This window comes from Silurus meridionalis, chromosome 2, assembly GCF_014805685.1.
Source record: "Silurus meridionalis isolate SWU-2019-XX chromosome 2, ASM1480568v1, whole genome shotgun sequence".
NCBI lineage: Eukaryota > Metazoa > Chordata > Actinopteri > Siluriformes > Siluridae > Silurus > Silurus meridionalis.
Genome location: NC_060885.1, coordinates 30523612 through 30538631, shown reverse-complemented (window position 1 = coordinate 30538631; position 15020 = coordinate 30523612). Strand labels below are relative to the sequence as shown.

The window sequence follows — 15020 nt, the reverse complement described above, 5'->3', positions numbered from 1 at the left end:
ACACACACACACACACAGACACTAAGTGGGGGATTTCCAAGTGGCATTAAAAAATGTTAATGACTCATCACAGATAGAAAAAAAGTTAGTTTCTTTATTAACTTTTTCTTTTCATGATCGCTACTTATCGACTCTGAGACGCAGATGTCAGACAGACTGTTCATTTCCTTCCTTTACGCAAATGCCCTGGCCGATCATGCAAAAAACCACGCAGCCAGCCGTAGAGCTGTATCCCTTTTAGCCATGAACGCACTTAATGTTGCATTCTCGGTTACAGGGCTCGGTGGATACTTCCTGTCAGTGTGTTAAGGCACAGAGTCAAACCATTTACACATGCACACATCGGTGTATATGCAGACGTTTTAATGGAGTGGAAATTCATAATGTGGCAAACGTCATGTAGAGTCACGTTTTTGAAAATACACACGAATAGAGCTTTTCTCCTTAAATCCAGTGGTCAGTAAAAATTCAGCTGATGTTTTCTTTTTTTTCTTCAGACGGATAAGTGAGTCAAGGGTGAGTGTTCAGAGAGCTAAATAAAACGAAAGGTAGAATTACAGAGACTTTCGCCTTGCCAAACACACACTCACCGTCATGAGAACTAGTGAGTGGGTGGAGGAGCAGGGTGTGAAATAAGCTAGTGCTTTCGTGTATTGAGAAGGAAAAAGGCGAGAGAAAACAGAGCGAGAGATAGCACGTCTGTTTTCCTGTTCTCTTCTCTGACACGCCATTGCTTTCGCTGGGCTTTACATTTGTATGAGAACGTACACACACATCACTCCATTTGAGTCTGTGTCAATTTCTATGATTCTCTCTCTCTCTCTCTCTCTCTCTCTCTTACACACACACACACACACACACACACACACACACACACACACACACACACACACACACACACACTAAGGAGACAGACGTGGGTGTACATGTAGTGAGTGGTTGTGAGATTCCAAAATCTGTGGTCTGAGGTTATGTGTGTATCTCAAGTTTGACAGTCATATACACACACACACACACACACACACACACACACACACACACACACACACACACAAAACACTGTCTGGGGCATCCAAGGACAAAATCATGCATTTTGGACACACCAAAAATGGCACACTTTGAAAAGAAGACCATCTCTACTTTCTGTCTCTCTCGCTGTCACACACACACACACACACACACACACACACACACACTAGTGATGGGAAGTTTAGATCATTTTAGTGACTTGAATCTCGTTCCTCAAAATTAACGAATCTTTTTTGAATGAATTAGTTCATTTGGTTCCTTTAACCCTTTAATCACCTTCAAAGTGTAAATTTGAGTCAAATTTGAGAGACAAAAGGACGAATGTCTCGGACCAAAGGCCTCAAAGGATGAACTACTCAATTCTGTTTCCTGTACATAACCGTCAGAGATTTTACGATGCTTTGCTCATGTGCGTACAGCAGAAAATGAACAAACCACACTTTGAGTCACATTGAAGACTCGTTCAAAATGAAAGAATTGTTCATAAACAACCCATCACTAACACACACACACACACACACACACACACACACACACACACACACACACACACACATTCATGTACCTGATATTTGGGGTGCAGCAGTGTGTCCGTAAGGGCTCTGGTGTGAGGTGCGGGTGGTGCCATTGCCGGTGCTCATCCGGTGCCGATACCTCTCTATTTCTGCACTGTACTGCATCTTCTGAGACTCTTCCATCTTCACTCGGTGACCTGGACAGAGGACAGAGTTCTTCAGTGTTTCGAACGATAGCATTACTATAAACTTTTGATTTGCTCAGGAACTGCTGGTTCAGAAACACCTCTCTGACCAGTCAGAACAGAGAATCCACTTGTGTGGTGTGATAATATTATATTATTATTATAACAGTTTAAACAACGTACCATACACACACTTCACATCAGTTCATACGGAAAAAAGCAGATGTTTGTGGAGGTTATTGTCAAATGTCTTACCCCAAACACCCCCTAGGAGGACACACACACACACCGTGATACGTGTGGGATGGCAGACCCTAATGGAAGGCCTTTAATGCAACTATCAGTGTGACACTTTGAGCTGCATGTGAACATTCTGTGGTTTTTAATGCAGAGTAATGGGGCACATTTGAATATTTTATATTGACACTGTGGGGCACAAACCGATCTTTGGATATGGGTTCGTCTTTCTCTGCTTAACCGATGGGCAATATATCATCCTTCCATTCTTAGCCCCAGGGCAGTGTATCTGTTCTTTTACCGCTTTCTCTCTCACTCTCTCTCTCTCTCTCCATTTGGTGCCACTCTCGCTTATTGGCTCGTCTGTGTTTTTATGTGTTGTGGTTACTGGTTATACAAGCCAGAGATAGAGAGCTGAGACAGAGGGGACAAAAAAAAAATTCTCCCTCAAACAATAAAATGGCTTTAGATTTGCTAAGCAATTGATGGGGACTAAAATGTGAGGAAGATTTGGCAATAACAGCAAAAGAGCTAAATTAGTAGGGGATAAAATACTTGCTACATGTCGTAATAGGTAACATGATCAATGGCGAATTTCTTTTGCATTCTATGTGTGAACATATGTGTCATTTTTATCAGTTTCTAGTTATTTTTGTAAAACAATTCAATGCCATAGTACTGCAAAGAGCTATAATAAAAAGCAAGATTTAAACTTTGGTAGAAAATATTGTAAAAAACTTTTTATTATTTGTTGCAAATATTATACAATTTGTATTTATTCATTTTTTTTTATTAATAGTTCTGATATCCTTGGTGACCTCGATCTCTTGTATTTTTTTAATTCGGTATTATAACTCTGCCTACTTGACTTCTAAAACCAGTTTTATGTGCTCGCTCATTCGAGAAGCGTGAGACACCTGTTTCATGATCGAGCCAATAAATCATAAGAGAACGAAGAGAATGATATTTGGTATCACTTAACATTTAGCGTAAACGCTTATAAAATATTTGCTTCTACCTGTGTGGTTGTGTGTGTGTGTGTGTGGATGTGTGTGTGTGTTTGTCCTGATGTTAAAGACTTCTGTTTTAAATGTCCATGGGAAGCCTGTGTGTGAAGGTGTGAGGGTTAGACCCAACATCACCCCCTCCCCAACAACCCCCCACCTTCCCACTTTGGGCTGGATGAATATTTCATGTGTACAGGGCACTTAGACAGGAATGTGGCATTTTTTTTTTTCATTATGATATCATAACCACAGAACAGACAGGGCAAATGGATGGGGTTCACGAGGGAGAGGGTTCAGTTCATGATGAGCACTCAATACACTCCAAACACACACATACACACAAACACACACACAAACACACACAGATACACACACTTTAAATATAATTAGGCAATGCACTTTTTAAGGCTCTCACCTGTCAGATAGTTATGAGGCCTTGCCAAATAGCTATCGTGTAAAAACTCAACATAAATAGCCCGCGTTGCCTGTCAAGTGTGTTATACCTCGGAACAAAGCTCTCACTCAGCTGTGCGTGAACTGAAAAATACTGATTAGCCAACTGATATGCTGTGTTTCCTTCCTTTCCTTCCCCTCTCTCTCTATCTCTCTTTCTCTCGTTCTTGCACACGCACTCGCTTGCTACCGTTAAACGAAACATATGGTCCCTGCTAGAGACATGCTACAGGAAGACTTTTTCTTTGGTTATGTTTGTGTACTGTATAGTGAGAAGGCAGGGCTGATATTTGATCCCTCAAACTCAAAGGCTTGGGCTCGTATCCAGCCTGGGCGCACAGTAAATATTTGCATCAGTGTCAATAAACAGGGCCAATAGGTGCATGATAACAGACTAGAATCGATCTGGAGCTGAGCTGGTTCACTTGGCGTTTTGAATAAATGAGAAATAAGGGATTGTCTGGCAGCGATTTGACTAAGAGATGTTCTTTTGAGACAGTCTGTCTGCAATTCTTTAGATCTTGTTTTTGGATTAAACAAGGAACATTTTAGACCCCCAGAGAAAAGACACAGCGCTGTTGAGTCTTTTAAGGCTTATTTTTTTTTAGGGGTTTTGCATATAATGCTCGTATTAAACTTTTTTTTTTTTCTTCTTTTTCTTTCTTTTTTTTTCAAATGAAAGGAAAGGAAATGAGGGGGTAAAGATGTTTCTGTATCGCTGCACCTGCTGTTCTTTTCCTGTCAGTAATAAAAGTAAAAAAAAAAGCCTGACATGCAAATTAATAGACTTGAACCATATTCAGACTGGACTAAGTCAGCTTCTACATGTGCAGGGACACTTTTCTGTATGCTCACTGTCTCTTTCTGTTTTCTAACTATTCTTCTGTTTAGAACATTATTTCCAATTAACATTTGATCTTGTTTGGCTGTTTCGAATGGGGAGAGGGTGTCAATATTTGAAGAAAGATTTTTCACACATTTTTAACTCTCAAACACATATCGTTTGAGCAGTTTGCACTAGATGTACATGTCTAATCTTGCTAGCACTTGAGCACATCATTGTGCAAACTGCATGCCTAAATCATCACACACTCAAGAGTGGTTTTTGATACTGCGTGACATGCGTATCTGTTAGAATCTATAAAAGGATGTAGTGGAGCTAAAATCACTTTCTTCCTCAGCACATTATTTAGTCCCAGTGCCAGTTTATAGTATTAGAATATTAGACTCGAATTTGAAATTGGAACAGATTTGAATTATTATACAAAGAGAAAGAAAGAAAGATAGATAGTTAGATAGATAGATAGATAGATAGATAGATAGATAGATAGATAGATAGATAGATAGATAGATAGATAGATATACAAAATATACAAAAGAAAAGCTTATAATATTGAAATGGGAGAAAACAATTTCCCAATAAAGTTAGCTTTACTATTATAAACAATAAGAAAAAATAAATTAAAAAAATAAATAAAAATAAATAAATATATATATATATATATATATATATATATATATATATATATATATATATATATATATATATATATATATATATATACATAAATGTGACATGTGCAGCCGCCGCTGTGAAGCCCCCTAAATTATTTCTGGAGCAACTAGTTTCTTTAGTTTCTTTTACTAGTTGCATCATCCGTTCAATTGTATTAACGATTGCGTATTTCTATTTCAGACTTAATCTCCCTTTTGAAGTGAGTGTGTGATTATTTCCGCATTTAGCAGACAAACTCATAGCTATTAGCAATTAACTCGTTACCAACTTTAGCCTGGTAGCATCAGCGAAAAAATCCTAATGAAGCAAAGTTCAAACGCAGAACACGCCCTGGCAAATTAGCGAAATCTGAGGTACAAAGCAAACTGTAAATGTCATTGTTCCTTTAATCTTTGGAAATGAAATCTACTTCTAATGCTAACCCAGAAATCCTCCACTTAGCATGTGGCTTGTGTGGGTGTGCATAATTGTGTGTGCAGCCAGCTAAAGTATACCCAGCATCTATGGTTGTGCAAAGATAAAGAGAGGGATTACCCCTTTATTAAGCTGTCATCGCTCTAAGGCATGAGTCTGTAGACTATTTTTACTAAATTCTCATGTGTAAAACTCAAATAACATTTTTTTTTTTAAAAGTCACATGCATCAATCTTTTCAGGTTTTCACTCCATTGGGCAGAGCAACAAGCCTGAGCATGTAACATAAAGGATTTTCCTGGCTGTGTTTAACAATACGGAGAGATGCAGTACTGGAGTAAATAAGCGAGTCTGGAGTGATGATAAACAGGAGCTAGAGTATATAAAGGTGTGTGTGTCAGGTGGCGGGGTATCTGTTTTTGGCGGCTTGCCTGAACTCTGGCCCGGCTGAAACTTAAACTAGGCCAGTAGAGCAAAAACGAGGTGCTCTGTACAAACCAGGTCTCATGTGGGCGTCTAAAACCGCTAGAAATGTCATTTGTGGGTATGCACTGTTCAGCATATCTATTTATTGTCCTTCTAAACTGGTACAGTGAACTAGAAATCAGTTAAATAGTGGACTAATAGGTGTGAAACTTAGTTGTTATGATGTACAGCAGCTATGTCTTATCAAAATTTATTTTAGATCAGTATATGACAAGATAACAAAGGGTTCAAATGTTGTTGTTTTTTTTGTTTTTTTTTGCAAAATATTACATAAGAATTAATTGGGAAACTGAAAAAAGTCTGACTACACAAGCCAAGCTATATTCGGATTCAAGATATGATTACAGCAGCTATGGACTGGTATGTCTCTATGTAAGTAAGAGAGAAAGGTAGATAAGGATAGAGAGATAGAGAGAGAGAAAGAGAGAGAGTATTTGTCTGTCTATTTGCCTTTTTGGAGCTCTGTTTTAGCTCCTTTACTGGAAGTCTGGGCACAGGTTTTGGCGTATCAATTATTTGCAGAATTTTTCCTTTTTAAAAATGTCTGGAAAATAAACAGCGGAATTACTTCTGGCCCATTCCCGTAACACGCACACACACACACACACACACACACACACACACACACTCACATACACACACATGCACGCACGTACACACAGACACACACATGCACGCACGGACGTACACACAGACACACACAGACACACACATGTGCACACACTCACTCGTTCTCCATAACTTTCTAGCCTGAGAAACCCCTCCAATGTGTCTTGTTTTGATTGTACAGTGGTAAAAATCAGTAGGATTACGCTTCATTGCTTTTGTGAACTAGGTCCCGGTATGAATAGATCCTAACAACACCCTTTTTTTAGAGCGTAAATGCTGTATGATTGTGCACAAACCAGGCCTGTCGTCTCCTTTGCCAAGAAAAGAAACAGTGGTTTAGGGAGTGAGGGAGGAGAGAATAAAGGGAGAAAGATGGAGATGTGTTGCTGGTGGGATTATTATTATTTTTTTCACGGCTACTGCTGCAATATTTCTTTTAGTGCATTGAAAAGCTGTTGTAACAAAGAAGGTACATTTTGCTATTGTTACATGGCTTTAATGATGTCATAGTGACATCACATGGAAACAAAGCTAACAGGTTTACGAGGGAAGAGTAAAAGAGTATGAATCATGCCTTCAGATGCTTTTTCAGCTAATATAATAATAATTTGAAAAAATCCAGAATGAAAGGCTAATGAAAGAGTGACAGGCGGAAGATAAATAGTCATGTGGTGTGTTTCTGTTTCTTTCTTCTTGAGGAGACGTATTCAAGCTAATATTCCCTGCTTTCACTCTGGGATTATATGGTATTATACACCAGCGGGGATCCCCCCTTTTATAAACACAGCGGCTGTCTATGTGCTTGTGCATGTTTGTGTGAGTGTGTGTGTGTTTGTGTGCGTGTGTGCGTATGCGCGTGTGTATAATACAGGGATTGAGGTGTACCAATCTAATAGATGTGTTTAGGACAAAAACAGATGAGGGAAACTTTTGCAACCTGAAACTGAGCAAATAAACTGTGTGTGTGTGTGTGTGTGTGTGTGTGTGTGTGTGTGTAATAATTTTTTTATATATAACCAGTAAGTTATTTATCTAAATGAGCCAACATATGCTTTATAAATCCGATTTCGTATTTATACCCATAATAATTCATCAATAATATTATAAAAATTATTAATAATATATGTATTTTGTTGTTTAATAAAAATATCTCAAGTAAATTTGAGGCCATGATCAAAGACTGACAAATATACAACACAAAGCAAAAAATACACACACACACACACATATACACACACACACATACGCAGAGTGAGCAGCTTTTCCTATTCTCTCCTCAGCATTGATGCTGCCTTTGAAGGGCCCTTGGTCTATTTGGCGACATCAAAGTCCACATGAAGCTATTGTCTCCTACAGGAGAAGGCCATTGGAGTGATTTATGGGAGACAGGCGGGGCCTAGTTTATGTACACACCTGGCAGGTGCTTTGCACACGCTCACACACGCACACACACTCAGACACACATGCACACGCAAAGAAGACATCGCCATATCACATGCTTTGTTGATGCATTTGCAAATCTTACACAGGTCTCGGTGGCGAAACGCAAATCAGACAAATCCATCAAGTTTTCACTTGATTCTTGTTTTTACTTTCTAATTTGCGGCTCACACTCGGCCACGGGAAGCGATCCGGAGGCCGGTGTCCGACGCCGACCGTTTCTACGCTATTACACTAAGTGACATCGTGCGCATGTGGTAATGGGTGCGGTTCAAATACTGCGCCTCTGATAGGGAGGGTCTCCACACGTTCATAATTTCCATGCTTTTTTTGTTGCTGCTTCATCTTCTGGGTTTTAGCACCTCGTTCTGCAAAGAAGCCAGCGCTCGTTCTGCGTCTGTGTGCACTTTTAACACGAGTTCATGTGACCCCGAGCTGGAGTGTTAAACTCTTTGGCTCTTAAGTTCTGGGTGTGTATTGGATGTGTGCGTGTGACTGCGTTCTTATTGTGGTTTGGCTTGCGGGAGCGCGTGTGTGTGTGTGTGTGTGTGTGTGTGTGTGTGTGTGTGTGGTCCTGCATTTAGCTGCAGGGAAACCCTGGTCCTGTCTGTCAGGTTTCTCTACTCAACCTTACGGCACCATTCTTCTGGCAGCTTGATCAAAGAACCGTACACACTCGCGCGCACACGCACACACACACACACACACACACACAAACAGACACACACACACACACACACACACATGCACACATACACATGCATGGCCTTATACAACCCTTGCTTAAGAAGAAACAGGGTGTGGCCTTGTTTGAAAAATACCACAATGAGCCATCATCATATTAAACTCTAAGACATACACATACACACAAACATTATGGTTATCATCATCGTCACCATCGTCACCATCATCGCTCACACACAAACACACTAGCTGCAGACACCTTTTTAGATTGTAGTAGCATAGCCACTCAAGGCACCTTGTGTTGTGTTTTCATGCTAGAAAGCAACACTATTTTAAATTTAGCATGCAAAAAGTTCAAGAGAGTGTGAAGCAGTCTATATGAGACTTGCTGCTGCATAAGGAGGTAAAAAACACAAGAGGTGTCAATGGCCAGGCGTGAAAGTGTGTATGTGTGTGTGTGTGTGTTTGTGTGTGTTTGTGTGTGTGTGTGTGTTTGTTCTATGTTGCTCAATAAGCAGTATTTCTCTGCTTTACCCTTGATCGGCTTAAAAAATGTTAGTGTGAGCAGTTGACATCACATAAACACACCCACACACCCACACACCCACACACACTAATAGGGCTTTATTTAATATATGTAATATTAATAGAGGATACAGAATTATCTGCACACACGGTTTGAATTTTTTAAATTAAGGCCTAAACCTAAAACTGACCTCAACCAGTAGAAGCCATTGTTTTATATATACATATATAAGGCCACAGATTAAAATGTATTCTCGTTTTAATTCCATCTCCATTTTTATATGTTATACTTTTAAAAGGGCAGTACTGTTCACTAGCAATTTCTAAACATTAAGACTAAAAACGTTTTTCTTTCATGACGTGATTTTTTTCCCAGGCACACAAACACACAAAACCCTGCTGCATGATTACATTCTCATGCGCACAAACAAATTTAGCAGCTTGTGTATGTGTTGCATGCACGTATGACACCACAAGTTCGCTATCTTGCATGCACCCTGCTCTTCTATACATACGTGCACATGTGAACGTAAATAACCATCTCTGCGCCTCGCTGTCTCACTTGCAGTGTCTGTCTCTCGCGCTTTCCTCCCAGCGGTAATGACTCTGTGGTCAAGCCCTACATTAGCCCTATTAGACCCGGCTCCATCCCGCTGAACCGCTGAAGAGTGTTAAGTCAGCAGGCTCTCGTGTGGTCAAGGGTTCGACCCCGGTGGAGGTGGGAGAAAGAGACCTTGACAATTTTGTGGCTCGAGGCCGCCCTGTTTCTCTTAGCGGTCTGGCTAATGAGGGAAAGACCTGGGCTTAATAAGAGTTCACAATTGAGGTTGGCAACCTTCTAAACCACAAAAGGGCTGCCTGTGTCATCTATTAACACATCCAGCGTGCACACGTTGGCAAACACTTACGTTTTTCAACCACGATTTTTCAGTTGTCTTCAAACAGGACAGAAGAGAAATTTTGGGAACGCTGCGTTTTTATCTGCCAACGACTCGTGCATCTGTTTTAGCCGTGAGCGTTTCGAGAATAACACCTACTCGTTCCGAGAATACACCTTTGACATCATTAGCTCCAAACAACCTGTCCAATGATTACCAAAATGACTGGTTTCTTAGATTACGCACACTACCTAGTCACACGTCAGTAGTTAAACGAACAAAAAAAATCTGTAAAACACTCTAAAGACAATAAATGAGCATCTTAAGGCCCCTTGAAAATGTCACACATTGGCCCCTTGCTTTCCATGTAAAGATATATGTTCTGGCGCCACATCTAGCTCTCTCGCACACGGTGAACTGTTTCCTGCTAATTAGTAGTAACATCCAAGAATGCCCAACCTTCTGTTTGTCACATTATTTGTCTCTTGCCAATGCCTAGAGCAGAAATACCGTTTGGGTTGGCATCATAAAAATGTGATCCACCTTAGATCAATTCTTCTAAATCGTAGTGAGGGGAAAAAAAATGACAACTAACTAACTGATGCTAACCTGTTGGTGCAGCAGATCCAGGTGATGCTAGTTCATTTGTGAACACAACATTAACTTTAGAACAGCAACATGACTCATATAGACTAATATAACTCCTGGATTGGGTGTTATATGGACTAAATCTATTTTTGGTCCGGCCACAGACTCAGTGACTACTGGTTTGTATTTAGCACATATCACAGTATGATTGCAGAGATGACACCCTAGCTTTACATTTGCACACACCACCAGGATCACACAGCCATTTACTTCTAATTTCAATTATATCACTTTATCTATTTGTCAAAATAGTCTCAAGAAATCCGATAAGTTATGAGAGCTGTGCTTTAGTTAAAAAGAGGCTTGGTTTCACCTTATTCAAGTATTAACGGGGCAGATGGAAATAAAGGAATATGATGAATAGAAGAAGCAACTTGGGTACTCACGTCTAGGCTCTCGTGGCCCATCCACTGTGACTTTAATGGCGCGGTGGTACGTGGCCACTTGGGGGGGTCCGGTGAACACAGTAATTGTCAGAGTAAAACTCTTTCCTAAAATACATAAAGGAAATTATTAACAATGCATCACCCGTGTGTAACAAGAGGAAGTGAGCAAGGGTCTTTTATTTAATCTCACTCAGTGGTCATGTGGCTCGGGTTGAATACACTGTCATTTGTGTTATTGCGGGTGGGACACTTTTGGTCAAGCAGATGGTTTGTGCGGTGGTCAGAAATCGAAAAGACTCAATTTTATCCAGTGCTTGTAAGCAAATTCACTGCTCAAAATAAACTGCTGTATTGTATTCAAAAGACAATCTTTAGCACTAAATAAAACAGCAGCAACTCAGTATCTATTGTGTCTAAAATTTCTAAAATAAATGTGTGATCTATTTATATTGCATTGACTTTTTATTTTCTTCACTAGGTTAATTTACAAGTTGTAGGATTTATTGGCAGTAATGTAATACCATTCTTTCCTTATTTTATCTGGGTGTTTTTTTTTTTTTTAATTTTAAACTGTTTAAGCATTCTTCAGAAATATATATCGAAATCAACACTCACACTGATATCATCTACTATATTCTAATAAATCATCAAAACATCTTTTGAGTAATTTACTTTCAACATGCTTTTTTGTGCATGGTAAGTCTAGTATGTTAAATTTAGGCTTTTATGAATGCCATTGCATTTTCAAAAAAAAAAGTAAAGATGCATCAATTTAATACACATAATATAAATTTTAGATTTCACTTAAGTAAGTTATAGCAGCGTATATAAACTTACTGTATTGGGGTGTATATTATTTTTTGAAGGGGTGCTTGAAGGAAGATCTAACACTTAAAAAGTTAGTAGTTAAGTATAGTGAAACATATAAGCTTTAACCTATACTGTATTATTTGCAATATTTTTTATAAGGGTTTATAAAAGTGAAGTAAATACTAAGTATAGTAACAGTGCTGCCATATTTTAGAATAAACTCAAAATATGTTCTTACAAGATACACTTTTTGTTGAAATTAACTGTAGCACAGAGATCCCTAGACTAGAGCCCATCGGCCTGCCATGTCGTATATGAATAGAGGGAAAAAAGAGGGAAAATGCCATTTGGAAAACTTTTGAATAATAAAGACATGTCTCTCATTAGAGGTCACTGAATTGAACTCAATTGTACAATAAAAAAGGAATTGTTCCTCATTGTACTTTAAGTTTCTTTGAACTGGAAAAATACAACTGCATTAGTTAAGCAGATTACTGAACCATGTTCCCTATTTATTTATTTCATTTTAACTATTATGAAATCATAAATTAGAGGACCCATGGCAACTTTAATTTTAATCTAATGTTTGATATAAGACAACATTTATTTTCTTGTTATAGCCTTCATTCAGGCCTAAAGCAAATATTTTACTAGCAAATTGATCATGTATTTGAGAGTAACCTTTAATAAGTTGTATTTTTAGTGGGCTATAAAATGACATTATCTAGTGTACATTATATTATAATATATAATAATACATTATATTATAATAAAGGCTAATTAAAATAATATAATAATATATTGTATTACAATAATGGCTAATTAAAATAAGGTCATAAGCCAGTATACATAGTATCATATAATTTTGGAGTATTTGCACTGATTTTTTTAGTTGACTATAGTAAGACATGAGGACTTTATCTATTGTATATTTTAATAAAGGCTAATGAAGAAGTCATCAGCAGATACATAGAACCACAATATTTTGAAATAAACTCCTATAGTTAGCTTAGCATAGAGCAAGTATTTCACTTGGTGAACATGGATCGCGTAATTTAGGGGATTTCTTTCAACAAGTTGAATTGTTAGTTGACTACAGTAAGATTATATGGACTTTATCTAGTGTATATATATTTTAATAACGTCTAATAAAAATTGAGTCATTAGCAAGTATATATAAATATATTACCACATAATTCTAAAGTAAACTCCTGTACTGTAATTAGCTTAGCATTAAGCAGGTATTACGTAATCACGGTTTATTAGGGGTTAGCCTGTAATTTTTATTTTGTATCTTAGCAGGCTGGATATCGTTTATGTCCTGTATAAAATTTTTATTTTTATTATTATTTTATTTTCTATGTTGGTCATTTGAGATTCAGTCACAGAATGTTCTGGATTGTTGTGCACGCGCCCGGTGGTTGGGTGTCGTTCGTTATAGGAGCGCGAGGCGCTTCAGAAAAGCCCAGGCGGCAGGATCTCGCGCGCGCTGAGTGAGTAACGGTCGTTTTTTTGTGTGTTTGTGTGTGTGTGTGTGTGTGTGTGGTCTCATTGTTTAAAAAAATAAGGGGGGTGCTGAAAGCGGCGTTTTGGGGTTTTATTTGGTGAAGAAACAGCGGTCACATCCTTATAAACCGCACAGCCTCCTGGTTATATAGCCGGGTGTCGAAACACTCAGGTACTGCGGTGGCGGTGGAAGCGGTGGTCGACTTGTTTCTGACAGACGAACTGTCTTTCAGGTGGAGACAGGACGAGTAGCGAGCTTCGGGGTGTGACAGAAAGGCTGGAGGAACAGGGTGCAGTGAACTGACTGCAGAAATGAAAGGTATTTTTTTTCCTCCTTTTTTTTTTTTTTTTTTTAAATTCCCCTCATCCGTCTGTAACTGTTTAAAGTCTGGCGTTTACCGGAAAAAAAGTCAGCCAGGAGCGGAGAGAAAGAGGAAACGACGGGGAAAGGGGCTGTGAAGGAATCTCAGCTATGTGGGATGAAGCCATTTTTTTTAAAGGCGTGTAAACAGGCGAACCTGAAGGAGAAAATCCTCCACAAGTCCACCACTACATTTAGGTTTAAGAAAAAAAAACAAAACAAAAAAAAACAAAACAAGTCCAGGATGTAGTTCTATTTTTGATGCATTGCATAAAATATTTACTATCCCCCAAATACATTTTAAATAAACTCTTAATCAGACATCTTTATGCTACGGAACAAACAATCTGAGGTAAACCCCTAATGTTGCTTTGAGCTCCACCGGGTTCTAATGAGGAAATAATCAGCTCTTAGGCACCCTATTTAGGGCACTTAACATCCAACCAGGTGGGCGGTTTGGTTTCTGCTTGTCTTTGACATTCTTTCTATTTATATCTAGTTTATTTATTTTATATATATAATTTTAAAATACTATTTTTAAGCACCTCTGCCGCTTCTTCCGACAAATCTCAGGTCGTTGAAGCGGGCCACTTGGTTCTTCATGACGGCGGACGCGTTCCTCAGCTCGGCCGAGTAATTCTCGTCGTTTCCGGCCATGACGGTGACCAGGGTGCCGTCGGGAACATCACCGAGAGCCACCACCTGCACCAGGTATGAAACACACACACACACACACACACACACACACACACACACACAGAAACCCTTGGTGAAAACCACAAAGCACACTTTGTCTATATAACGCACTTGCAGCTGTGCACCTTTAATATATACAAATATACAAAATGTTTACATCAGCAATAAATATGCTTATTTATTCTACATTCTCCTCATCATTCATCATGCATTATTGTAAACAAATATTTTTGTGTTTTCTTTCATTAAGGTTGTCCAGAAAAAATGCTTAACAAAACCCAACAACAGCCGTTTTAAGCTTTTTACAAGACTGAAAATTATAATTAAAAGCTTCAGTTAAGAGATCATTTCTGTTGGGTGTGACTGGCTTGGCATGCCCTGGTAAGATGTGCACTGCCAAATCGGCGTGTAAAGCCCCAAACTGCAATTATTCCCTCTGAGTTGTGAAAGCAGTTTTATCAGATCAGTTGAAGAGACATTCCAAGTCTCAGTCGTGTCTAATGTGATGTTTATTTGGATGCCTATTAAATTGACAAATGCACAAACTGTAAAGGGTTGAGCAAAACAGAGATAAACAAACCCTAAAAATACTACTGAGCTGCACATAGGTGAGTGAATGGATATAAACAAAACTCA

The 15020-nt window shown here is 38.8% G+C and overlaps 1 protein-coding gene and 1 long non-coding RNA gene across 4 annotated transcripts in view; one reads left to right on the top strand and one right to left on the bottom strand.

Moving 5' to 3' along the window:
• Nucleotides 1-15020, bottom strand: part of runx3 (RUNX family transcription factor 3) — a 48964-nt gene that overhangs the window by 15312 nt on the left and 18632 nt on the right. For both annotated transcript variants that reach the window (XM_046867697.1, XM_046867707.1), the window contains 3 exons: nt 14234-14390; nt 11012-11116; nt 1595-1741 (listed from right to left, as the gene is read on the bottom strand). In XM_046867697.1, the coding sequence (XP_046723653.1) occupies nt 1595-1741; nt 11012-11116; nt 14234-14390 (409 nt within the window). The remainder of the gene's footprint in view (nt 1-1594; nt 1742-11011; nt 11117-14233; nt 14391-15020) is intronic.
• On the top strand, nt 13024-14729 carry LOC124397861. Of its 2 annotated transcripts, XR_006927979.1 has the most exons (4): nt 13024-13314; nt 13561-13646; nt 14262-14399; nt 14635-14729. It is a non-coding gene; the product is annotated as an uncharacterized LOC124397861 (long non-coding RNA). The 2 variants fall into 2 exon arrangements; XR_006927978.1 differs by lacking the exon at nt 13024-13314 and having other exon boundaries at nt 13349-13646.